Here is a 24,554-nt window from a genome sequence, read left to right as displayed (position 1 = left end):
TTAAAACTTAGGACTTCTTGTACGGACTTCTTGTACGGAGTGTAAGTAATGTTCAGTAAAAAAATCAGCCAAAAAACGTTAAAAACGACTGAAATATCGGTATAACAGTGACAGACTTCTCAAAATTTTCAAAACTTTCGAAAAAGAAAATATTTATTTTTTCGAAAGTGCGGGTCCTCAAAAATAATTTTTAATGTATCAAATCTTATTGTTTTGATGTATACTTTCTTAATATGAAGTTAACAGCATGTTCAGGACATAAAAGCTTTTTGTATATGTCCCCTTAACATTATCTGGACTTGTTGATGTATGTGATATCTAGTGCAGATGAAGTGCACAGATGCGATCTATACCTTCCAATAACACGCGTGTTATATCCGCAGTAAAGTATGAATATATTACTATGTGCATAATTATTTTGGCTTCGTAAAAAATTGACGAGTTAACTCGATCTGATACTAAGTATAGAATTGAGCATTGGTTTGCACTTAGGATTTCAATGCAAAGCTAACAGGCCTAACTGAGCCTGTTAACTTAAGAATACTTTCGAGCTACTCCAACAAGTCAACACTGGTTATCATCTATATCGCTTCTCCCGTAGCATGACTACTGCCTAAAAAGCGTAAGACCTCAAATCCACCAGTGCGACTCAGTACTTAGCTACTTGTTCAAAGTGGCCAAGTACTTTGGACACGATTTTTAGATTTCATGTGTTGATTATTGATTACTATATGATTTTAAGCTTATTTGATTTGTGGGAATTCAATCGTTAGTATCATTGAAACACCGAAATACTAATAGAATAATAGACTTTTTTGAACAGTAACTTCAGCGTTGTAACCGAAGAAACGTATTCAATACGTGTCATATTTTTGCTGTTTTTCAATGGTTCGTGTCAGGGTTGCTTTATTTGTTTAAAACATCTTTATTAACAGACGTGTTTTCTTTTTCCAAATTTCGTAAGCAATAAACAAAAATTATGGCAACAGTTATTAGACAAATTGTTTGACCTTTGCAAGGTTGTAGACAAGGTGCTGGAAGCCACTGCAAATCGTGCGACTTTTCTTCTTATCATAGCCTCTCTTAATATCGGACCTGCTTATGAGAGCCTACATCCTTAAAATTAAGAGAAGAATAACTTTAATCACCAAAAACTTTCAGTCTTCTAATTTCTTTGACGGACGATAATATTATGTATATGACTTGTTTGATTTTAAGTGATATTTTCATTTTACGATAGTGATTGAAAGTCTAATGGAGATACTTATGTTAAGAGAGACTACCAATTCAACAACAAAATTATTCTGTTAAAAAGACGAAATTAGTACCCAAACTTTTGGTGACTCATATCATAGCGCCACAATTAACTTAGTACACGCAAGTACGATAACTCGCGTCTAAATTATAAAGCTAACGATTTGAAAATTAAACCTGTTTTGTGTTTCGATATCCTGTTTCTGTTGCAGTAAGCTAGTTAGCACGTTCCTGAGCTCTCCTGCTGTGTAAGCTATTCCTAGAGACTCAGATAGCGTAGAAACGGACTGTGAGAAGAAGGAGGAGTTGGGGGTAACACTTGCTAGATCAATATAAGAATATATGAAATCAAAGATACACTCTGTTATACTGCACTGAGCAATAGAAAGTAGTTGGCAGCATTAAAGCGGCTGAATGTTATATAAACAGTTAAGTTAACGGAATAGTTTCTCATTCACTTACATCCATCCCATCTCCCGTGGATCTATAGGACCTGAAAATATAAATCAAGTTAAAGAAATCTAAAGTTTGATTCTATGAAACAAAATTAATTGTATCTAATCTTGATACCCTCCAGCCTTCCTAGGAATTTTGGAACGATCGCTGATCATGTAATAACAAATGATGCGTTCTTTCGGTAATGGGATGGAGTACGTGCCGACTATCTAGAGTTTCACGATCAAGATAATACAAGTGTGGAAACAAGACTGAGGAGTATGTCCCAGGAAATTCATCTAGCCAAACATCTTCATTATCCGTTATGTAAAATAAGGTCTAATTTTTGCATTGGAGTGGTTCTATAAACAAGCTTGTGTAGCTATATCAACATATCAAGGAAACAGCCGCAGAAGAACGTCCTATTTTGTTGTTGCAGGGTTATGATGTTATGGGCACATGGCATCGCGCGTTCATTTATTGATCTTTTTGAACGCGCGCGCGCCCTGGTGTAATTATCAGTATTGTTTGACACTTTTGCTATAAAAATGTTTCAGCGCGCTCCAAAACTAACACATTCATATAATGATTCCTCAAAATGGAGACATTTTCTCAATTTCAGATTTCGCCCAAAACAGCCTAAAACTGATCTATCTTACAAGTTATCAGTTCTAATATAACAGGAAAGTTTTTTGAACCGGTGAAAAAGGATGGTGAAGATAAAATATGCCAAAAATTTAAATTCTGAAATTCATCGAAAAACATCGTTGGGAACCGGAATTCCAAGATAAGAAGAAATTTTAACTGTCCTAATAGACCAGGGAGGGCATTAACAGTTGACACCCTGGTAGATCTGGAAGTATTTGGGGCCTTCAGGGGGGAAAATGGGCCGAAAAGGGGCATTTTCGGGTGTTTTCAAATTTGAGATTTCAAAGCCAGATTTTCGGCTTTAGTTGGCTGGGACATGCCCAAATTGGTGTGGGTGAGTTGCATAGAGGTAGTACAAGTGTGATCCGTTGCAGAAATCCGGGTTCCCAAGATTCAAAATGACTTGAAAAGATTTTGTAAAAAATTGGAGACATTTTGGAATCCATGGGAATTTTTTGGAGACATCCATATTTCGCCCTAAAACGTCTCCGATGAGTTTGGTTGGCACCCTGGTTGATCTGGAAGTACGTTACCAGTTATTTGGGGCCTTCAGGGGCGAAAATGGGCCGAAAAATGGGCCGAAAAGGGGCATTTTCGGGTGTTTTCAAATTTGAGATTTCAAAGCCAGATTTTCGGCTTTAGTTGGCTGGGACATGCCCAAATTGGTGTGGGTGAGTTGCATAGAGGTAGTACAAGTGTGATCCGTTGCAGAAATCCGGGTTCCCAAGATTCAAAATGACTTGAAAAGATTTTGTAAAAAATTGGAGACATTTTGGAATCCATGGGAATTTTTTGGAGACATCCATATTTCGCCCTAAAACGTCTCCAATGAGTTTGGTTGGCACCCTGGTTGATCTGGAAGTACGTTACCAGTTATTTGGGGCCTTCAGGGGCGAAAATGGGCCGTAAAATGGGCCGAAAAGGGGCATTTTCGGGTGTTTTCAAATTTGAGATTTCAAAGCCAGATTTTCGGCTTTAGTTGGCTGGGACATGCCCAAATTGGTGTGGGTGAGTTGCATAGAGGTAGTACAAGTGTGATCCGTTGCAGAAATCCGGGTTCCCAAGATTCAAAATGACTTGAAAAGATTTTGTAAAAAATTGGAGACATTTTGGAATCCATGGGAATTTTTTGGAGACATCCATATTTCGCCCTAAAACGTCTCCGATGAGTTTGGTTGGCACCCTAGTTGATCTGGAAGTACGTTACCAGTTATTTGGGGCCTTCAGGGGGGAAAATGGGCCGAAAAATGGGCCGAAAAGGGGCATTTTCGGGTGTTTTCAAATTTGAGATTTCAAAGCCAGATTTTCGGCTTTAGTTGGCTGGGACATGCCCAAATTGGTGTGGGTGAGTTGCATAGAGGTAGTACAAGTGTGATCCGTTGCAGAAATCCGGGTTCCCAAGATTCAAAATGACTTGAAAAGATTTTGTAAAAAATTGGAGACATTTTGGAATCCATGGGAATTTTTTGGAGACATCCATATTTCGCCTTAAAACGTCTCCAATGAGTTTGGTTGGCACCCTGGTTGATCTGGAAGTACGTTACCAGTTATTTGGGGCCTTCAGGGGCGAAAATGGGCCGAAAAATGGGCCGAAAAGTGGCATTTTCGGGTGTTTTCAAATTTGAGATTTCAAAGCCAGATTTTCGGCTTTAGTTGGCTGGGACATGCCCAAATTGGTGTGGGTGAGTTGCATAGAGGTAGTACAAGTGTGATCCGTTGCAGAAATCCGGGTTCCCAAGATTCAAAATGACTTGAAAAGATTTTGTAAAAAATTGGAGACATTTTGGAATCCATGGGAATTTTTTGGAGACATCCATATTTCGCCCTAAAACGTCTCCAATGATTTTGGTTGGCACCCTGGTTGATCTGGAAGAACGTTACCAGTTACTTGTACTACCTCTATGCAACTCACCCATACCAATTTTGGCATGTCCCAGCCAACTAAAGCCGAAAATCTGGCTTTGAAATCTCAAATTTGAAAACACCCGAAAATGCCCCCTTTTGGCCCATTTTTCGGCCCATTTTCGCCCCTGAAGGCCCCAAATAACTGGTAACGTACTTCCAGATCAACCAGGGTGCCAACCAAACTCATTGGAGACGTTTTAGGGCGAAATATGGATGTCTCCAAAAAATTCCCATGGATTCCAAAATGTCTCCAATTTTTTACAAAATCTTTTCAAGTCATTTTGAATCTTGGGAACCCGAATTTCTGCAACGGATCACACTTGTACTACCTCTATGCAACTCACCCACACCAATTTGGGCATGTCCCAGCCAACTAAAGCCGAAAATCTGGCTTTGAAATCTCAAATTTGAAAACACCCGAAAATGCCCCTTTCGGCCCATTTTTCGGCCCATTTTCGCCCCTGAAGGCCCCAAATAACTGGTAACGTACTTCCGGATCAACCAGGGTGCCAACCAAACTCATCGGAGACGTTTTAGGGCGAAATATGGATGTATCCAAAAAATTCCCATGGATTCCAAAATGTCTCCAATTTTTTACAAAATCTTTTCAAGTCATTTTGAATCTTGGGAATCCGGATTTCTGCAACGGATCACACTTGTACTACCTCTATGCAACTCACCCACACCAATTTGGGCATGTCCCAGCCAACTAAAGCCGAAAATCTGGCTTTGAAATCTCAAATTTGAAAACACCCGAAAATGCCCCCTTTTGGCCCATTTTTCGGCCCATTTTCGCCCCTGAAGGCCCCAAATAACTGGTAACGTACTTCCAGATCAACCAGGGTGCCAACCAAACTCATTGGAGACGTTTTAGGGCGAAATATGGATGTCTCCAAAAAATTCCCATGGATTCCAAAATGTCTCCAATTTTTTACAAAATCTTTTCAAGTCATTTTGAATCTTGGGAACCCGAATTTCTGCAACGGATCACACTTGTACTACCTCTATGCAACTCACCCACACCAATTTGGGCATGTCCCAGCCAACTAAAGCCGAAAATCTGGCTTTGAAATCTCAAATTTGAAAACACCCGAAAATGCCCCTTTCGGCCCATTTTTCGGCCCATTTTCGCCCCTGAAGGCCCCAAATAACTGGTAACGTACTTCCGGATCAACCAGGGTGCCAACCAAACTCATCGGAGACGTTTTAGGGCGAAATATGGATGTATCCAAAAAATTCCCATGGATTCCAAAATGTCTCCAATTTTTTACAAAATCTTTTCAAGTCATTTTGAATCTTGGGAATCCGGATTTCTGCAACGGATCACACTTGTACTACCTCTATGCAACTCACCCACACCAATTTGGGCATGTCCCAGCCAACTAAAGCCGAAAATCTGGCTTTGAAATCTCAAATTTGAAAACACCCGAAAATGCCCCTTTCGGCCCATTTTTCGGCCCATTTTCGCCCCTGAAGGCCCCAAATAACTGGTAACGTACTTCCGGATCAACCAGGGTGCCAACCAAACTCATCGGAGACGTTTTAGGGCGAAATATGGATGTCTCCAAAAAATTCCCATGGATTCCAAAATGTCTCCAATTTTTTACAAAATCTTTTCAAGTCATTTTGAATCTTGGGAATCCGGATTTCTGCAACGGATCACACTTGTACTACCTCTATGCAACTCACCCACACCAATTTGGGCATGTCCCAGCCAACTAAAGCCGAAAATCTGGCTTTGAAATCTCAAATTTGAAAACACCCGAAAATGCCCCTTTTCGGCCCATTTTTCGGCCCATTTTCGCCCCTGAAGGCCCCAAATAACTGGTAACGTACTTCCAGATCAACCAGGGTGCCAACCAAACTCATTGGAGACGTTTTAGGGCGAAATATGGATGTCTCCAAAAAATTCCCATGGATTCCAAAATGTCTCCAATTTTTTATAAAATCTTTTCAAGTCATTTTGAATCTTGGGAACCCGAATTTCTGCAACGGATCACACTTGTACTACCTCTATGCAACTCACCCACACCAATTTGGGCATGTCCCAGCCAACTAAAGCCGAAAATCTGGCTTTGAAATCTCAAATTTGAAAACACCCGAAAATGCCCCTTTCGGCCCATTTTTCGGCCCATTTTCGCCCCTGAAGGCCCCAAATAACTGGTAACGTACTTCCAGATCAACCAGGGTGCCAACCAAACTCATCGGAGACGTTTTAGGGCGAAATATGGATGTCTCCAAAAAATTCCCATGGATTCCAAAATGTCTCCAATTTTTTACAAAATCTTTTCAAGTCATTTTGAATCTTGGGAACCCGGATTTCTGCAACGGATCACACTTGTACTACCTCTATGCAACTCACCCACACCAATTTGGGCATGTCCCAGAGCCCAGCCAACTAAAGCCGAAAATCTGGCTTTGAAATCTCAAATTTGAAAACACCCGAAAATGCCCCTTTTCGGCCCATTTTTCGGCCCATTTTCCCCCCTGAAGGCCCCAAATAACTGGTAACGTACTTCCAGATCAACCAGGGTGCCAACCAAACTCATTGGAGACGTTTTAGGGCGAAATATGGATGTCTCCAAAAAATTCCCATGGATTCCAAAATGTCTCCAATTTTTTACAAAATCTTTTCAAGTCATTTTGAATCTTGGGAACCCGGATTTCTGCAACGGATCACACTTGTACTACCTCTATGCAACTCACCCACACCAATTTGGGCATGTCCCAGCCAACTAAAGCCGAAAATCTGGCTTTGAAATCTCAAATTTGAAAACACCCGAAAATGCCCCTTTTCGGCCCATTTTTCGGCCCATTTTCCCCCTGAAGGCCCCAAATAACTGGTAACGTACTTCCAGATCAACTAGGGTGCCAACCAAACTCATCGGAGACGTTTTAGGGCGAAATATGGATGTCTCCAAAAAATTCCCATGGATTCCAAAATGTCTCCAATTTTTTACAAAATCTTTTCAAGTCATTTTGAATCTTGGGAACCCGGATTTCTGCAACGGATCACACTTGTACTACCTCTATGCAACTCACCCACACCAATTTGGGCATGTCCCAGCCAACTAAAGCCGAAAATCTGGCTTTGAAATCTCAAATTTGAAAACACCCGAAAATGCCCCTTTTCGGCCCATTTTTCGGCCCATTTTCGCCCCTGAAGGCCCCAAATAACTGGTAACGTACTTCCAGATCAACCAGGGTGCCAACCAAACTCATCGGAGACGTTTTAGGGCGAAATATGGATGTCTCCAAAAAATTCCCATGGATTCCAAAATTTCTCCAATTTTTTACAAAATCTTTTCAAGTCTTTTTGAATCTTGGGAACCCGGATTTCTGCAACGGATCACACTTGTACTACCTCTATGCAACTCACCCACACCAATTTGGGCATGTCCCAGCCAACTAAAGCCGAAAATCTGGCTTTGAAATCTCAAATTTGAAAACACCCGAAAATGCCCCTTTTCGGCCCATTTTTCGGCCCATTTTCCCCCCTGAAGGCCCCAAATAACTGGTAACGTACTTCCAGATCAACCAGGGTGCCAACCAAACTCATTGGAGACGTTTTAGGGCGAAATATGGATGTCTCCAAAAAATTCCCATGGATTCCAAAATGTCTCCAATTTTTTACAAAATCTTTTCAAGTCATTTTGAATCTTGGGAACCCGGATTTCTGTAACGGATCACACTTGTACTACCTCTATGCAACTCACCCACACCAATTTGGGCATGTCCCAGCCAACTAAAGCCGAAAATCTGGCTTTGAAATCTCAAATTTGAAAACACCCGAAAATGCCCCTTTTCGGCCCATTTTCGCCCCTGAAGGCCCCAAATAACTGGTAACGTACTTCCAGATCAACCAGGGTGCCAACCAAACTCATTGGAGACGTTTTAGGGCGAAATATGGATGTCTCCAAAAAATTCCCATGGATTCCAAAATGTCTCCAATTTTTTACAAAATCTTTTCAAGTCATTTTGAATCTTGGGAACCCGGATTTCTGTAACGGATCACACTTGTACTACCTCTATGCAACTCACCCACACCAATTTGGGCATGTCCCAGCCAACTAAAGCCGAAAATCTGGCTTTGAAATCTCAAATTTGAAAACACCCGAAAATGCCCCTTTTCGGCCCATTTTTCGGCCCATTTTCGCCCCTGAAGGCCCCAAATAACTGGTAACGTACTTCCAGATCAACCAGGGTGCCAACCAAACTCATTGGAGACGTTTTAGGGCGAAATATGGATGTCTCCAAAAAATTCCCATGGATTCCAAAATGTCTCCAATTTTTTACAAAATCTTTTCAAGTCATTTTGAATCTTGGGAACCCGGATTTCTGCAACGGATCACACTTGTACTACCTCTATGCAACTCACCCACACCAATTTGGGCATGTCCCAGCCAACTAAAGCCGAAAATCTGGCTTTGAAATCTCAAATTTGAAAACACCCGAAAATGCCCCTTTTCGGCCCATTTTTCGGCCCATTTTCGCCCCTGAAGGCCCCAAATAACTGGTAACGTACTTCCAGATCAACCAGGGTGCCAACCAAACTCATTGGAGACGTTTTAGGGCGAAATATGGATGTCTCCAAAAAATTCCCATGGATTCCAAAATGTCTCCAATTTTTTACAAAATCTTTTCAAGTCATTTTGAATCTTGGGAACCCGGATTTCTGCAACGGATCACACTTGTACTACCTCTATGCAACTCACCCACACCAATTTGGGCATGTCCCAGCCAACTAAAGCCGAAAATCTGGCTTTGAAATCTCAAATTTGAAAACACCCGAAAATGCCCCTTTTCGGCCCATTTTTCGGCCCATTTTCGCCCCTGAAGGCCCCAAATAACTGGTAACGTACTTCCAGATCAACCAGGGTGCCAACCAAACTCATCGGAGACGTTTTAGGGCGAAATATGGATGTCTCCAAAAAATTCCCATGGATTCCAAAATGTCTCCAATTTTTTACAAAATGTTTTCAAGTCATTTTGAATCTTGGGAACCCGGATTTCTGCAACGGATCACACTTGTACTACCTCTATGCAACTCACCCACACCAATTTGGGCATGTCCCAGCCAACTAAAGCCGAAAATCTGGCTTTGAAATCTCAAATTTGAAAACACCCGAAAATGCCCCTTTTCGGCCCATTTTTCGGCCCATTTTTCGGCCCATTTTCGCCCCTGAAGGCCCCAAATAACTGGTAACGTACTTCCAGATCAACCAGGGTGCCAACCAAACTCATTGGAGACGTTTTAGGGCGAAATATGGATGTCTCCAAAAAATTCCCATGGATTCCAAAATGTCTCCAATTTTTTACAAAATCTTTTCAAGTCATTTTGAATCTTGGGAACCCGGATTTCTGCAACGGATCACACTTGTACTACCTCTATGCAACTCACCCACACCAATTTGGGCATGTCCCAGCCAACTAAAGCCGAAAATCTGGCTTTGAAATCTCAAATTTGAAAACACCCGAAAATGCCCCTTTTCGGCCCATTTTTCGGCCCATTTTCGCCCCTGAAGGCCCCAAATAACTGGTAACGTACTTCCAGATCAACCAGGGTGCCAACCAAACTCATCGGAGACGTTTTAGGGCGAAATATGGATGTCTCCAAAAAATTCCCATGGATTCCAAAATGTCTCCAATTTTTTACAAAATCTTTTCAAGTCATTTTGAATCTTGGGAACCCGGATTTCTGCAACGGATCACACTTGTACTACCTCTATGCAACTCACCCACACCAATTTGGGCATGTCCCAGCCAACTAAAGCCGAAAATCTGGCTTTGAAATCTCAAATTTGAAAACATCCGAAAATGCCCCTTTTCGGCCCATTTTTCGGCCCATTTTCGCCCCTGAAGGCCCCAAATAACTGGTAACGTACTTCCAGATCAACCAGGGTGCCAACCAAACTCATCGGAGACGTTTTAGGGCGAAATATGGATGTCTCCAAAAAATTCCCATGGATTCCAAAATGTCTCCAATTTTTTACAAAATCTTTTCAAGTCATTTTGAATCTTGGGAACCCGGATTTCTGCAACGGATCACACTTGTACTACCTCTATGCAACTCACCCACACCAATTTGGGCATGTCCCAGCCAACTAAAGCCGAAAATCTGGCTTTGAAATCTCAAATTTGAAAACACCCGAAAATGCCCCTTTTCGGCCCATTTTTCGGCCCATTTTCGCCCCTGAAGGCCCCAAATAACTGGTAACGTACTTCCAGATCAACCAGGGTGCCAACCAAACTCATTGGAGACGTTTTAGGGCGAAATATGGAAAACAAAATTTTGACATTTTTTTTTGGCAAATATGGTTCGCCACCCCCCTTTTTTTCTTCTTTTCGCATGTGAAAGGTCTTAGTTTGTTTGAGGGACAGACCAGAACTCAGTTAAGCCATATACAGCTAATTTAGGTGCTTAAATATCAATAATACGTAATTCCCCTCTAATTCCCCTCCAATTCCCATGAAATTCCCATGGAGACAATGTCTCCAAAATGTCTCCAAATATGAGGAATCATAATATCAACACATTTATAGCTTTATAGTGCGTCAGGTCAGTGAGCCAAACATGACACCATTATCATTGGTACCAAAAATAAAGTTACATTAACAAGAAAAATGCATGAATCGGTATCAATGCACATGTCATATTAGAAGTCTGACTTACGCAGCGTACTCTCTGACAGATGATATATCAGAACATATTGAAACAGCATCAGAATTCTCGTCAAAGTCAATGTCAAACTGAGTCCTCACTGAAAACACGTACGTTTGAAGCATGCACTAAACATTACTAACAAACTACTCAAAGATGTAATTAGTTCTATCCATCATTCTATTTGTTATCTACTGATAAAAGTACGTTAAAGTATCATGGACTAACAGGGGTTCACTTCGGCTTTAGCGAGAATGAGCAACAAATCAGACATAGCGAAATATTGAATATCACATTTCCAGTTGGAGCTCTTATCTCAGCCTTTATAAGCAGCAGATAAACACTCCAAGCACACGTACCAGTATCAGGTATAATGCTGTTAAGTTATCAGTCACAACAACATTTTTGTGATATGGATGAAAAATCAAAGGATTGAACTGGTGGGCCAGAATTAACTAACTGTCAAGGTTTGCTCACTGTGTTCAGTTACTGGAATCAGTAATAAAGCAGCACACACAAATCTTGGCACGATACAGTCGATATTAACACAACTGTATGTATTCTCACACAGAGTGAAGGAATCCCAGGAATGTAATTAAGCTACTAACCCGGGGACCCGAGTGGAGGTAACCGCTCAGGTATAGACATACTACGCTGTAGTAAGGTAGGCGGTAAAGTAGTCGGCACTGAGTTACTCATAACACGGTGATTGGGGAGGGTTGTTGCAGGAACTGAGATAACAGCTTCACCTCTAGTACCAGTAGCTTGGGTTGAGGGTGTATCTTGAGGTTTGGGTGAGGGAAAGGAGGTGTCAGGAGTGTTTACTGTACTGCTGGTTTTAGTGATTTTAACTGGTTCTTTTGGTGGTGTGTTTCCCTTTACAGGCTTGATGATGGGATCTATCACAATAGGCTTGGCACTGAGAAAAGTTACTAGGTTACGATATAAGAGTGTCTCAATTTCATTAAAACATGGTGAAAATAAAACTTACTAGTTCGCACCAAAGTACAAATATCATAACGCAAAAAGTAGCAAAAAGCGTAAAGGTGGTGTATTCATAAAGATAAACTAGTAAATAACCTTGAGGGATCACGTTTAGTGCTCATGACACGTGTTACAGCAGGAGGGTATGGTTTACATATGACACTCGAACTTCGGGGCAAATCCTCTGCAAGTTAGTTGTGGCAGTTATGTTATGTATGTCACGATGGTGTCACAATAATGTGAAAATCAAAATCAAAATTATGTGACGGTTTTAATTTCATTATTTCGTTCTCGTAGGAAATAAAAAGAGCGTTATTGATCTATGATATTCTATCACAAATTCGAGGTATTTTATATAAGAGAAAATACAAATTTTAATCGGTTGCAAACTTTATAATTTACCTGAATCATAAGGGTCAAAAGCAGGGTCATCCTCCTCCGTTTTGACAGAGATATTATCTACTATTAATTCCTGAACCACGCCACGCTCCAATTTATTCTCCTTCTCCTCTTCATTCTCCCTGATATTTTCACTTCCACCACCTTTTGCATGTGCACTATCTTTAGTAGCTCCCTCTCTAACGTCCTGTTCTATTAACACGTATGACTCACATCTGTCATCTAATACAGATTCCTTTACAGGGTCAACTTTCTCATCTTGAGACACAATGTTTTCTTTTGGAGGCTCAATGCTTTCTTTTAGAGGCACAGTCTTTTCGTTTTGAACCACAGTGTTTTCTTGTAGAGGCACACTGCTTTCTTTTAGAGGCACATTATTTTCATTGTTATCTGCAGTATTACTGACAGTAAAAACTGCCTGGTGTTGTATAGACTGGGTAGAGCAGACAGCTGCAGTAAAAGTTAGTTGTGTGGGAAGGTTATCTGGAGATGCAGATTCAGTTGAAGGAAGGGACTCAGGCTGCAAAGGAAGAGAGTCAGGCTGCATGTCAAATGGATCCAACGATTCGGATAACTGGTCGTCCGTTTCTGTCTTTGAGGAGTCACTTACACATAGACTAGCATGGTCAGATTCTGCTGGGTCTTCTTCTATATCTGTGTACGGATGATATTACTGGTTTATTACAATTCCTAAAATATTTCACTTGTTATCTAATTCTATACATGGTGGTAGTTCACACGCCATTATTTTTAGATACTGAAATAAAGATCACTACTACTATAAGTCGGGTTTTTGATATAATTCTAAGGTTTGATCATCATTAATTATGTTCACTCAAAGTAAGACATAACAGTTATTTTCTAGATACTAAACTACTAAGCTTACTGGTGAGCGTATTAAATTCTCCGTATGTCGGTGTGTCTGGGAGTGTACCTGAAGTGGTTTCAGTTCTTTAGTTCCAACTTGAAACACTACACCACACTCAGTATTATATATATGTCTTGTTATCAGTAAAACAGCTCACAAAAACACAGCAACTTACCCCTTTACCAGCATTATATCAACTACTTTAAATACATTTAATACGTGGAAATCTGGGAAATAGATGGCTGGAGGTTTTGGTTTATGGTTTAAGTAAGGATTTAGTCCTACAAAAGCTGGCTAATCCGCGGGCACCGTTTGGCGGTTGGTGTCCGGGACCCCCTCAAAAGTTCGGTCACCGGTCCAAGTTTCTCAAAAAATCAGGGTGAACCCTCCTTAAAGAGATCTCTTGTAATTGTGGAATGTGGATGGGAATCTGATGTTTTAAATCAATAAAACAATCGCTGGGAATCGCTAGATCAGTATTGTTTCAAAACTAACCAACTTCAAAGCTGAGATCCATATCTTCGTTGAGTATTGTCAGCTGGACGGGAGGGGAGTTTACCAAATCTTGACTGGGGAATGGTCAATCAGCATGTATAATGTTATTCATTTCAATTAGAATTCAGAGTTTTGGTAAAAGTTATCCAAAATGAAAGTAAGGACTTTGTTTAGCCTCAATATCGCTGGCCAGTTTATCTATTACTAGAAAACCTGTGGTCACAGGGAGGAAGCTAATAGTATTTTTGTTAGTAAGTTTAAATCGCTTCAAAAAATATCCTACACAACCGAAGATACAGCCGATTAAAATGTTGCTCGCACTAAACACAACGTAATATCAACAAAACCGATAAAAATGCTGTTCTATCAATATTTGCACGTGCACATGCGTGTAACAACCCTCGTTACCATGGTTACTTTGCAACCTTTTGCTTTTACCTAATTTGCACGTGGGCGGTCGTACAGCATACATTATACTGAATAATTCTTTGAATTATAGTATTGATATGCACCCTTTGGATGGCGAATCCACTTGGGAAATATTATATGTTAATAGTATCTGCAAACTCTTTATGAGGCCTGAAAAACAATTTAAATGCCCACAGCGAACACAAACCTCGAAGAAACGGTATGTTCCTGACTCGCTACATCTGTATTAGGAGTTAGAGTTTCTTTGAGTTGATTATCCTGAAACAATAACATGTTTGGACCCCAAATGACTAAGATGATATAGAAACATCCCTAATATTATGTGATAAATAATCTTAAGGTAACAAAATAGAAAATATCAAATATATAAAATATACTAGGGCCTCACTCCTAAATTCCCATAATCTCACCTCATCACTGCTACCGCTAGTGGGATGTTGAGGTATGAGCCCCACTAACAGGTTCTCCAGATCAACATCTTCTCCCCCGAATAGAGAGGAACCACCTAACAGTCTCTCTATGTTTGGTATCGTGTCCGCTGCTCCTGGTTCCACTATTTCAGGTACATCTGTGTCTAGTATCTCTGCTCGTTTTACTCTCCGTTTTCCCTTGCTACTGCAGCTGCTACCTTTAAGTAAAATCAAACTAAAGTTTCTTCATAACTTACGAATGCAGCACATAGTCAAGTTAACACTTTAACCCTCCTATTTCCTAACTGCTCTGTCTCTAATGATAGACTCTTGAGACAGATAAATTTCAGTGAGGTAAATCAGTAGCAGTAAGAGGTGTTATTGCTATTCACAATCTACAAAATTGATAAAACAACAGTTGTTTATACTTGTTTTATAAATGTAAAATAAACTTAAGATTTTGTCTAAAATCTCGTTCATTTAAAACCAAGAAGGAGTTCGTGCATCATAGGGGTCAATGGTCATTCATAAAAGTAAGCCAGTGCAATCTGGTGAGTATATACTCACATTTTAAGCCAAAATTTACTTTTGGCACGTATAAAACAGGCTATCCGTGAGTCTTGATTCGTGAGCCACGGCTCAGGGTACAATTTGGCTCAAATTTATGGCTCGCTGAAACTAAGTCTTGACTAAGCGGATCTAAGTCTATACTAGGCGACAGCAGCTCATGCTCAAATCATACGGATTCATAAAGTGAACATAACTACATAATATACTCAGATCTAGTGAGTCTGCGGTGTTTCCACTCTTTCTGTGGATTACCTGTTGAATTACATGCCGTGAACCGAACTTTTTGCTCTATTTTTGCACAAAAAAGGAATAAATCGATGAAATCATTGCGATCATAAGACCGATGTTGCCCGCCAGCATTATGATAATACAAAGATAAGCAAATTAAACGGCTACCAGCATCAATAAAAGACTGCATTAACTACCACCAGTAAGAAATTATTAGGAAACATATCAGAATCCTCATCAAGCAGACAGGTAGCCGCACAACGAAATGGAAAATAGGGCAAAATTCAGTGCTCCGATAACTGATAGTGAACTATGCAACCAATCCTGTGACAATCATCAAAATCACGTGACACACTATTGACCAACCCCAGGCCACACACGCACTGTCCTGAGATGCTTACCTTTTGTTTATATTTGTTATCGCGTTACCGAGTTTGATACTTCCTTTGTACATGGATATCGTTTTATATTTGATACAAAGATACAAGAGAAACGCCATTTTCGGACGTTTGGAGGGTTAGGACTCCTCCAACTACATTAAACTAATTCCTTCTGTAACATTCTGAATAAATATAGTTACGAAATCAAAATTTACTAAACATTTTAAAACATATAGTCATTTTTATGAATGACCCCTTAAATGCTATACCTAATTAACTTGATTTACCAGTAGAGGAGAGTGGCTTGTGGGCATTGTTGGGAACTATTTTAGCAGACATTGTCCTGTCTATCCTGATGGGTGTGTTAAACGCAGTACGATCCAGATCAAAAGAGAAGAGAACTGTAGAAACTGCAGATAAGATGCCGGGAAGAGAGGAGACTAACTCTTTATCTAGCATTACACTTCCATCATCGTAAAATAACCTGAGGGATGTGGGATACTTATAAATATCTCACATTTGTTACTATAGAGTGTTATAGATAGTAACAAGTATTGATTCAATGATCTAGAACATTGCATCAGACAGTCGGATCTCGATTTAGAATCGTTGGTTTTATTTGTACGATATAATTACCATATTAGGTTAAATAACTTTATAACTTTATACAGATAGCAAGTACTGAAGTAATCTACTTAACCTCAGTAAACTGACATCAGAGTCTGCTATCTGTTGGAGATACTTTTCAATTAGTCCGTCATTAAGAGCACTTCGTAGCCAACTCCTCAACCTTCCAATTCCTAAGATAACAAGTAATTTATTAAATAACTAAGTAGTTCTGGAAACACCCTGGTTCACACCCTGGCTCCATGAAGTGAAGGAGTTGTTTTAATTCTAAATAAAAAGCTCGAATAACTGATAATATTGTTTTCTGAGAGAGTTTAAACCTGATTTGAGGTTGGCTTCGTTCTCGAATCTGACGATCTCTGATTTAGCAAGAAAACGTGACACAAGGTCCCAAACCAAGACATCATCATCTGTGTCCTGACAAATAAGGGAATTTTTATATCAGATATTCAGATTAACTTGATGGAGGGATAATCGCGTGTACCTAATTTGGTGTATTTAATTAATTGTGTGTATTACTAGGTATTCGTTATCACATATTAACTGTTAGGCCGCACCGTGAGAGATATTTGAAATTAAATTTACCTTCAAGAAACTAGCTCTTCTAAATTTAGCGTGATGAAGAAGAACACATTCCAGAGTTCTGCACATGGTAGAAACACAGTAGTCCTCCTCAATAGCCAGCCCGGAGTGGAAGCCATACTTCTGCTGCACTGCTAGCACTGACTGCTCTAGCGTGTGCAGCAGTTCTTCACCCATCCGCTACTTGTTATGGAGCTATATTTTAATTTTGTGATAAATTTTAGAGGCTGAGGAACAAATACGGAGATAAATTCATCACTTAATCGAAGAGTTTTCTTGTATTCAGGTTTGAGTTATATAATGTAAACACCTGATTTATCATTATTTTTAGTGCGGATTTAAATATCATATTGCACAGTATATAGTAGGACCTCGAAAACAAGAGAAAGCGAAATAAATTGATTTCAATCAATCATACAGTAGAAAATTTATTCTATACAGAAATTCGTTTGATTAACTTTACGAACAACGAAATTTTAAATAAAAAATTACCTTAATTATACTAATATAATGTATTATATTAAATTTAATGATTTTTACAGGACAAAGTTTCATATATACTACAAAATGTGTTAACCTTAGGTATTGGTACCAGTAACTACACCGTTGTTATATGAAAAGGTAGTAAAGAATCGTATCAAGTCATACAGTATCAAGTCATACGCTTATACAGCAAAGCCCTGGGAAATACATAATTAGTGATATAAAGCAACTTAACAATCTTACCCCTTTCAAACCACAAACAAAAGCTTAGGATAAAATTCGAGGTGATTGTAATAATTTAAATAGTCAATATAAAACTTCATTTATAAAGTAAAGTTGAGATGAAACTCTTGGAGTTCATATAAAACATCTCCAATGAAATCTAACAATAGACCCATAAAAAACACCAGGGGTAAAATCTATCAAATACACAAACTTTCAAACACTTATATATCAGTCATCATTCATCAAATATGATTAAAATCTAAATCCTTAAAACACCTAACACACCTTAATAAACCAATAACAAATACGCAATAGATAAATTATCCAAATCTTAAAACTCCAGTATCCAAAACTTCAAGTATTAAATTTGTTGGTGCCCCAGCTTTGGTGAATACGTTTGCAACTTGCAGTTTATTAGATATCCAATGAACATCAATATTATCTAATTTTACAGTTTCTTTTAAACATTCTATTTCATGCCTAAGTCTCTTATCCTCATTCAGTTTATTACTAACAATAGAATCACACAAAGTTTGACTATCAACATAACATTCAATTTTAATATCCTCAATGTTGAGTAGCTGTGATGTCATTCTGCGAAGGAAGATGCAGGAGTCAATTGCTTCAAGGAGTGCATAGGTTTCTGCAAACAAGGTGCTTCTTACAATTCGCTTTAACTTCTTTGAGCACCATATCAAAGGAGTGGCAAACTGGCTATCATCCGATTTAATGAATACTACATATCCACCCTGTGAAGCTCCATTGTAGAGGTTTTTGTGTGAGGCATCACTAAAGAGGATAAACTTCAGATTTTTCAGACTCCCAAGTGAGTGATGTTTGATGCAGACATGCTTTCTCTTTAGTCTTTCTATGATCTGATTACAGTCATGAAAGTCCTTCACAGTGGCATCTTTGATCCCTGTGCTGGTGACACAAACCTGAAATGACACATCAGGCCTTGAGTGATTGGATACCCAAAGGATCTGGCCCAGCTTAGACTTAAGAGTATTCTTCTCATCACTGGAGAGGTCCCTGGTTTTAAGGGCGCCGCCTGGTATATCGATGGGACAAAGCTTTTCAATATACTTCTTCTGATCCATCTCAATAATACATACATACATGGTAAGGTCTCCTCCTAGTCGTTGGAGTGGCCTGCATCACACACATCGCGTTGGCGGCGTAACATATGTCTCCACTGTACTCGGTTGGTAGCCAAAGCTTCTGTTGTGTCGTTGTCGATGTTTTCAACACCTGTAAACTTAGCAGCATCTTCGAGTACGCAGGACTTCCAGTTCTTACGGGGTCTGCCCCTTGACCTCTTTCCATAGTTTGGCTTCCAGTTCAACAGAAACCTCGGTAGTCTAGAGTCTGGCATTCTAACTACATGTCCATACCAACGTAGCCTGGCAGCACTGATGAAAGTCTCAACTGACTTGATGCCAGCCCTCCTAAGAACTTCGTCGTTGGTTACATGAAAGAACCATTTAATCCTAAGGATCCTTCTCAAGGAGGTTTGATGGAAAACCTCGAAACGTTTCATCTGCTTTTTGGTGGTGTTCCAGACTTCAGCTCCATACAACAAGATGGTGAGGACAGCAGCCCTATAGATCCTGATCTTGGTTGGAGTCTTTATAGTTCTGCTATTCCAAATGTTCCAGAGCTGATGAAAGGCGCCATTAGCCTTCTGGATACGGACATCCAGGTCTCTGTTGATTGTCCCATCCCCACTAATAGTTGCACCCAGGTAGACAAAGTTGCTAACCTGCTCGACGGGTTCACCCTCAACCGACAGCTCAATACAATCATCCTTGATGAAAGGTCGCTGGGAGGCGCACTTGCTTACAGCCATGCATTGGGTCTTCTTTGCATTTATTCTGAGCCCAGCGTAGGAGCTGTAATGAACTAATAGATCAGTTGATTCCTGTAGGCCTTCCCTGAGTTGTCCATAATAGCCATGTCATCAGCATAATCGGTGTCCAGAATGACCTTTTCCTCGACCGTCTTCATCTCTTTCTGCAGCACTGCGCCTTGACTGATGATCTTGTTGGTCTCAGCCAGAAATGCAGAAAAGTTTAGGCAGAAATTAAAGACAGGAGGTGCTTGAATGTCACCCTGACCTGTGCCTGAGTTAACATCAAACCAGTCTGTCAGCTCCCCATTAACCCTCACGGCACTCATGGTACCCCCAAAAAATGACTGAAATATTCTGACATATTTTTCAGGCAGCCCATAGTGTCTCATACTGCACCAAATAAATTCCCTTCTGATAGAATCGAACGCTGCCTTGAAATCCACAAAATTAATGTAAAGAGGAATGTTAAACTCAAGACAGTTATGAATAATAGTTCGGAGAGAATAAATCTGATCAATACATGAGCGGTTCTGTCTAAATCCGCACTGATTCTCCCTGAGGAGACACTCCATACCAGCATGTAACCGCTTAAGAAGAATCATCTGAAAAAGCTTGGATGCTGTAGACCTTAAGGTGATCCCTCTGTTGTTCCCGCAGACTGAAGTGTCTCCTTTCTTCCCAATAACAATGATCACACCCTTTAACCAATCTTCAGGAACAGTCTCTTCTTCCCACACTTTCTTGAATAGACACTCTAGTTGATCAACTAGAGCACTCGCACCATACTTCAGTTGCTCGTTAGTTATCCCGTCCACTCCAGGGCTTTTGTTGTTCTTAAGCTTTGTCAGGGAATAACTAATCTCGTCTCTGGTGGGTGGTCCATCCGAACAAGAGAGAGAGTTAAAGTGGGGTTGGGGTGGTACTGTATCAAGGTCGGCAAGGTTAACACTTGATGATGGGGGGTTCAGAAGTTCAGTAAAGTGCTCCTTCCACCTATCCCTCTGCTGTTGGGGATCCGTGATCTTCCTACCGTCCTTGTCCCGGACACAAGATGCTTGAGGCTTCTTGTTCTTACCAGAGATCTTCTTGATCTTTGCCCATACCTCACGCTGCTGACCTTTGCTCGCTGCTTCCTCAAGATCAGTAGCTACTCTAACTGCCCAGTTATTGTCGTCTAGCTTGCTGCTTTTCTTGACTAACTTATTAAGTTTAGAATACTCTGACCTGTTAGTGTCCGAGTTTGGGTCTTTGCGCTTAAACTGTGCCCGCTGAGTCAATAAATCCTTGGTCTTCCGTGACAGGTGTTGCTCCTTTGCCTTCCGGGGTCTTTTGCCTAGTACCTCCAGTGAGACATCAGTGACGGTCTGACTGAGATTACGCCACATATCCTCGAGGTCGACCTCACTATCCAGACTTGCAAATCGGTTTTGAAGAGCCGATATAGTGAGCCTTTTGTCGAATTTCTAGACCAAGGTAGGTGAAAGCAGATTTTTCTTCAATCTTTATGAGGAATTCAGATTTTACTTTTGTCATTACTTCTTCAAGAAACTTCGCAGATCCAGCATACATGAAATCGTCGACATGCAAGGCAAGGACCCCTGCAAGGTCTCCATCCTTTCTCCAGTAAAACACAGCAGGGTCTTTCGATTTCACACCATCAAAATCAATTAAACAATCAGCAACTCGCTGATACCACTTGAGACTGGCGTCTACTAGCCCATAGACACATTTTTTTAACTTCCATATTACTTCTGGGGTAACTTTTGCTTCTTTAGGAGGTTTCATGTACACAGTTCTCATCATGTCGTTCCCTTGCAAGAAAGCAGACTTAATGTCTAATGCTTGTACAATCCAGTTCTTTCCCGCAATGATGGCAAGAAGTAAACGAAGACTCTCTTTGCAACAAGTAGGGGAATCACTTATGATGGACGATGTATCCTCAAGAAATCCCCGAGCAACTAGTCTAGCCTTTTTTGTATCGCCATTCTGTTTACATACCCAAGTACTTGTGATAACTTTCCTAGCATCTAACTCTTCTATCCGAACTTCTTCATACACCTTGTTAGTTACCCACGAACTCAGTTCTAACTGCTTTTCAGTTGCATAGTCATCCAATTGAACAGCATAGACATCTTCAATTGGGTCGAAATCAAACTCATCACCTTCATCTTTGTTCAGTACAGTGAAGTCATCAATGGTAGATACATCTATAGATATGGTTTCATCTGTCTCTTTAACATGAACATTGTACCAATTCTTATGTTTACCATTAGCCCTCCCTGCTCTTGACAATACAACAGCCTCATACTGTGTCCCATCATCAACAAAGATTATTGTTGAGCCTCTCTTAATGGCAGTTGGCTTGTCAATCCTTTGATCCTCCTTAGTACTGACTGTGTTGTTAACTAACTGCGAGACTTGTACATTTTTCTCAGCTATTTCAGTCAAACTCGTACTAGGTGACGCAGCTTCGATTTCAGCAGAACTATTAACTTCACCTACAGGGTTTGTAGAAGGCTCTACTTCAACTTCTTGGACTGAACCATGATCACTAGAACAGTCAAGATCTGGTATTCTAAGCACACTTGCTTCTTTGATAGACTCAATATCCTGAATTGGACCATTTGTACTATCAGATTTAGATTCATAAGGAACCTGGTCCTTCACAAGAGAGATCCTGCTCTGATGTACTCTTGTTACAAAGCTTCCTTGACGAAGAAATACCACTGTACTATCTTGTCCTATTACTGTTGCAGGACCCTTCCACTTGTCTGATCCCACAGCTTTGTAGTAAACTTTACTTCCAAAGGTTACAGGTGCTGTGTAAGTTCTCAGTGGCTTCTTCAAAGCCTTCATTATCCTATTGGAGCTTTCACAGCTTAGAAACATCCTTCTAGACGCATTCATAGCATTAATATGACTAGCGACTACTTTACTTGACGTTTCATTCTCAAGAGCAGGTGGACTTGAGTTGAGGACATTGGGCAGGTATGTCTGTGTCCCAAACATGAGCTGATTGGGCGAGAAACCAGCAACAGTACTGAGTGAGTTTTTTGCACTACACGCCCAGCTGAGTATGGTATAACTTTATAACTTTATACAGATAGCAAGTACTGAAGTAATCTACTTAACCTCAGTAAACTGACATCAGAGTCTGCTATCTGTTGGAGATACTTTTCAATTAGTCCGTCATTAAGAGCACTTCGTAGCCAACTCCTCAACCTTCCAATTCCTAAGATAACAAGTAATTTATTAAATAACTAAGTAGTTCTGGAAACACCCTGGTTCACACCCTGGCTCCATGAAGTGAAGGAGTTGTTTTAATTCTAAATAAAAAGCTCGAATAACTCATAATATTGTTTTCTGAGAGAGTTTAAACCTGATTTGAGGTTGGCTTCGTTCTCGAATCTGACGATCTCTGATTTAGCAAGAAAACGTGACACAAGGTCCCAAACCAAGACATCATCATCTGTGTCCTGACAAATAAGGGAATTGTTATATCAGATATTCAGATTAACTTGATGGAGGGATAATCGCGTGTACCTAATTTGGTGTATTTAATTAATTGTGTGTATTACTATTCGTTATCACATATTAACTGTTAGGCGGTACCGTGGGAGATATTTGAAATTAAATTTACCTTCAAGAAACTAGCTCTTCTAAATTTAGCGTGATGAAGAAGAACACATTCCAGAGTTCTGCACATGGTAGAAACACAGTAGTCCTCCTCAATAGCCAGCCCGGAGTGGAAGCCATACTTCTGCTGCACTGCTAGCACTGACTGCTCTAGCGTGTGCAGCAGTTCTTCGCCCATCCGCTACTTGTTATGGAGCTACATTTTAATTTTGTGATAAATTTTAGAGGCTGAGGAACAAATACGGAGATAAATTCATCACTTAATCGAAGAGTTTTCTTGTATTCAGGTTTAAGTTATATAATGTAAACACCTGATTTATCATTATTTTTAGTGCGGATTTAAATATCATATTGCACAGTATATAGTAGGACCTCGAAAACAAGAGAAAGCGAAATAAATTCATTTCAATCAATCATACAGTAGAAAATTTATTCTATACAGAAATTCGTTTGATTAACTTTACGAACAACGAAATTTTAAATAAAAATTACCTTAATTATACTAATATAATGTATTATATTAAATTTAATGATTTTTACAGGACAAAGTTTCATATATACTACAAAATGCATGTCAATTACAATATTAACAAAGATAGTGTAAAATAAACAAAATAGAAGATTTCCGTAATGCACATTTTAAGATTGATAAAAAATTGGCAAAACAATTTTTAGACCAATTGGTTAAAAGGTTAAAGTTAGACAGATTGTCATTCGTCAAGGATCTCCATGGAGCAGAGGACTTTGGCTTAACGTTGCCATAGATGACTCCCAGTCTCTTCAGATCAGATGGGGCTCTGTGGAGTGAAGCCATGTGCTTCCGGATTCAGAACCATTAATGGTCTCACTTGATGATTCCAGTCAGGCGGTAATACTGTCTGTACCATTTGCCTACATATATGTCACCTCCTGGATAAACATAACCTCCTGGATAAACATAATGATTCGATATTTGATGAACAAGTGGCTGCATAATATTTCTTGGCAACTGTTGATGAACCCTAACAAAACCGTTTTGTTGACGATGGTCACTCATTGGTTCTCTCATATTCTGCTGTGTTGAAGATTGAGCAAGAAGTACTTTCCCAGCTGGCGCAATATTTAAAACTTTGTTCTTCTTTTTAGCATTATTCTTGACCTTCTTTGCAGTGCTCTTCTTAGCACTACTCTCAGTATTCTTCTTCTTCTCGCTAGTCTTCACATTTTTTCCTTTATTCTTATCAACACTATTCTTGTTGTTCTTAATTTGTTTTTTGGACATCGCCTTCTTACCTTGGGGCTGACCATTCAGTGGCTTCATAGTTTCTTTCTCAATAACAAATCTCAGCTCCATTTTTTCTTTAAAGCTGGGAGATGAATAGGGATAAAACTTAATGTCCGGACATTCAGCTACTTTCCAGGAGTTGTCTTTAGCTACTTGTTTGTAAGAATTTCCATAAGATTTATTCCACATTTGGGCTCTGAGCATTGCTTTAACTTTGTC

At 39.9% G+C, this 24,554-nt stretch overlaps 1 protein-coding gene across 3 annotated transcripts in view; it reads right to left on the bottom strand.

Annotated features, from left to right (window-relative positions):
- The window catches only part of LOC134813636 (sorting nexin-29-like), a 69,945-nt gene extending 46,644 nt beyond the window's left edge, over positions 1 to 23,301 (bottom strand). The window contains exons 1-14 of one of the 3 annotated variants that reach the window (XM_063821515.1): positions 23,076 to 23,301; positions 22,815 to 22,911; positions 22,568 to 22,667; positions 15,954 to 16,150; positions 14,489 to 14,706; positions 14,266 to 14,336; positions 13,650 to 13,723; positions 13,173 to 13,220; positions 12,290 to 12,940; positions 11,984 to 12,071; positions 11,512 to 11,822; positions 10,916 to 11,003; positions 1,717 to 1,747; positions 1,432 to 1,541 (exon numbers count right to left, since the gene is read on the bottom strand). In XM_063821515.1, coding sequence (XP_063677585.1) covers positions 1,432 to 1,541; positions 1,717 to 1,747; positions 10,916 to 11,003; positions 11,512 to 11,822; positions 11,984 to 12,071; positions 12,290 to 12,940; positions 13,173 to 13,220; positions 13,650 to 13,723; positions 14,266 to 14,336; positions 14,489 to 14,706; positions 15,954 to 16,150; positions 22,568 to 22,667; positions 22,815 to 22,911; positions 23,076 to 23,249 — 2,258 coding nt within the window. In that variant the 5' untranslated portion in view covers positions 23,250 to 23,301. Of the gene's footprint in view, positions 1 to 1,431; positions 1,542 to 1,716; positions 1,748 to 10,915; positions 11,004 to 11,511; positions 11,823 to 11,983; positions 12,072 to 12,289; positions 12,941 to 13,172; positions 13,221 to 13,649; positions 13,724 to 14,265; positions 14,337 to 14,488; positions 14,707 to 15,953; positions 16,151 to 16,366; positions 16,467 to 16,613; positions 16,711 to 16,878; positions 17,073 to 22,567; positions 22,668 to 22,814; positions 22,912 to 23,075 lie in introns of those variants that run through there. The other 2 variants (XM_063821517.1, XM_063821516.1) reach the window with 2 other exon arrangements.
- Between the last annotated feature and the right edge of the window lie 1,253 nt (positions 23,302 to 24,554).

The sequence above is a fragment of the Bolinopsis microptera genome, chromosome 3, assembly GCF_026151205.1.
Source record: "Bolinopsis microptera isolate Bmic1 chromosome 3, MBARI_Bmic_1.0, whole genome shotgun sequence".
NCBI lineage: Eukaryota > Metazoa > Ctenophora > Tentaculata > Lobata > Bolinopsidae > Bolinopsis > Bolinopsis microptera.
The sequence above is the reverse complement of the archived record's forward strand: the minus strand, read 5'-3'. Positions and strand labels throughout refer to the sequence as shown.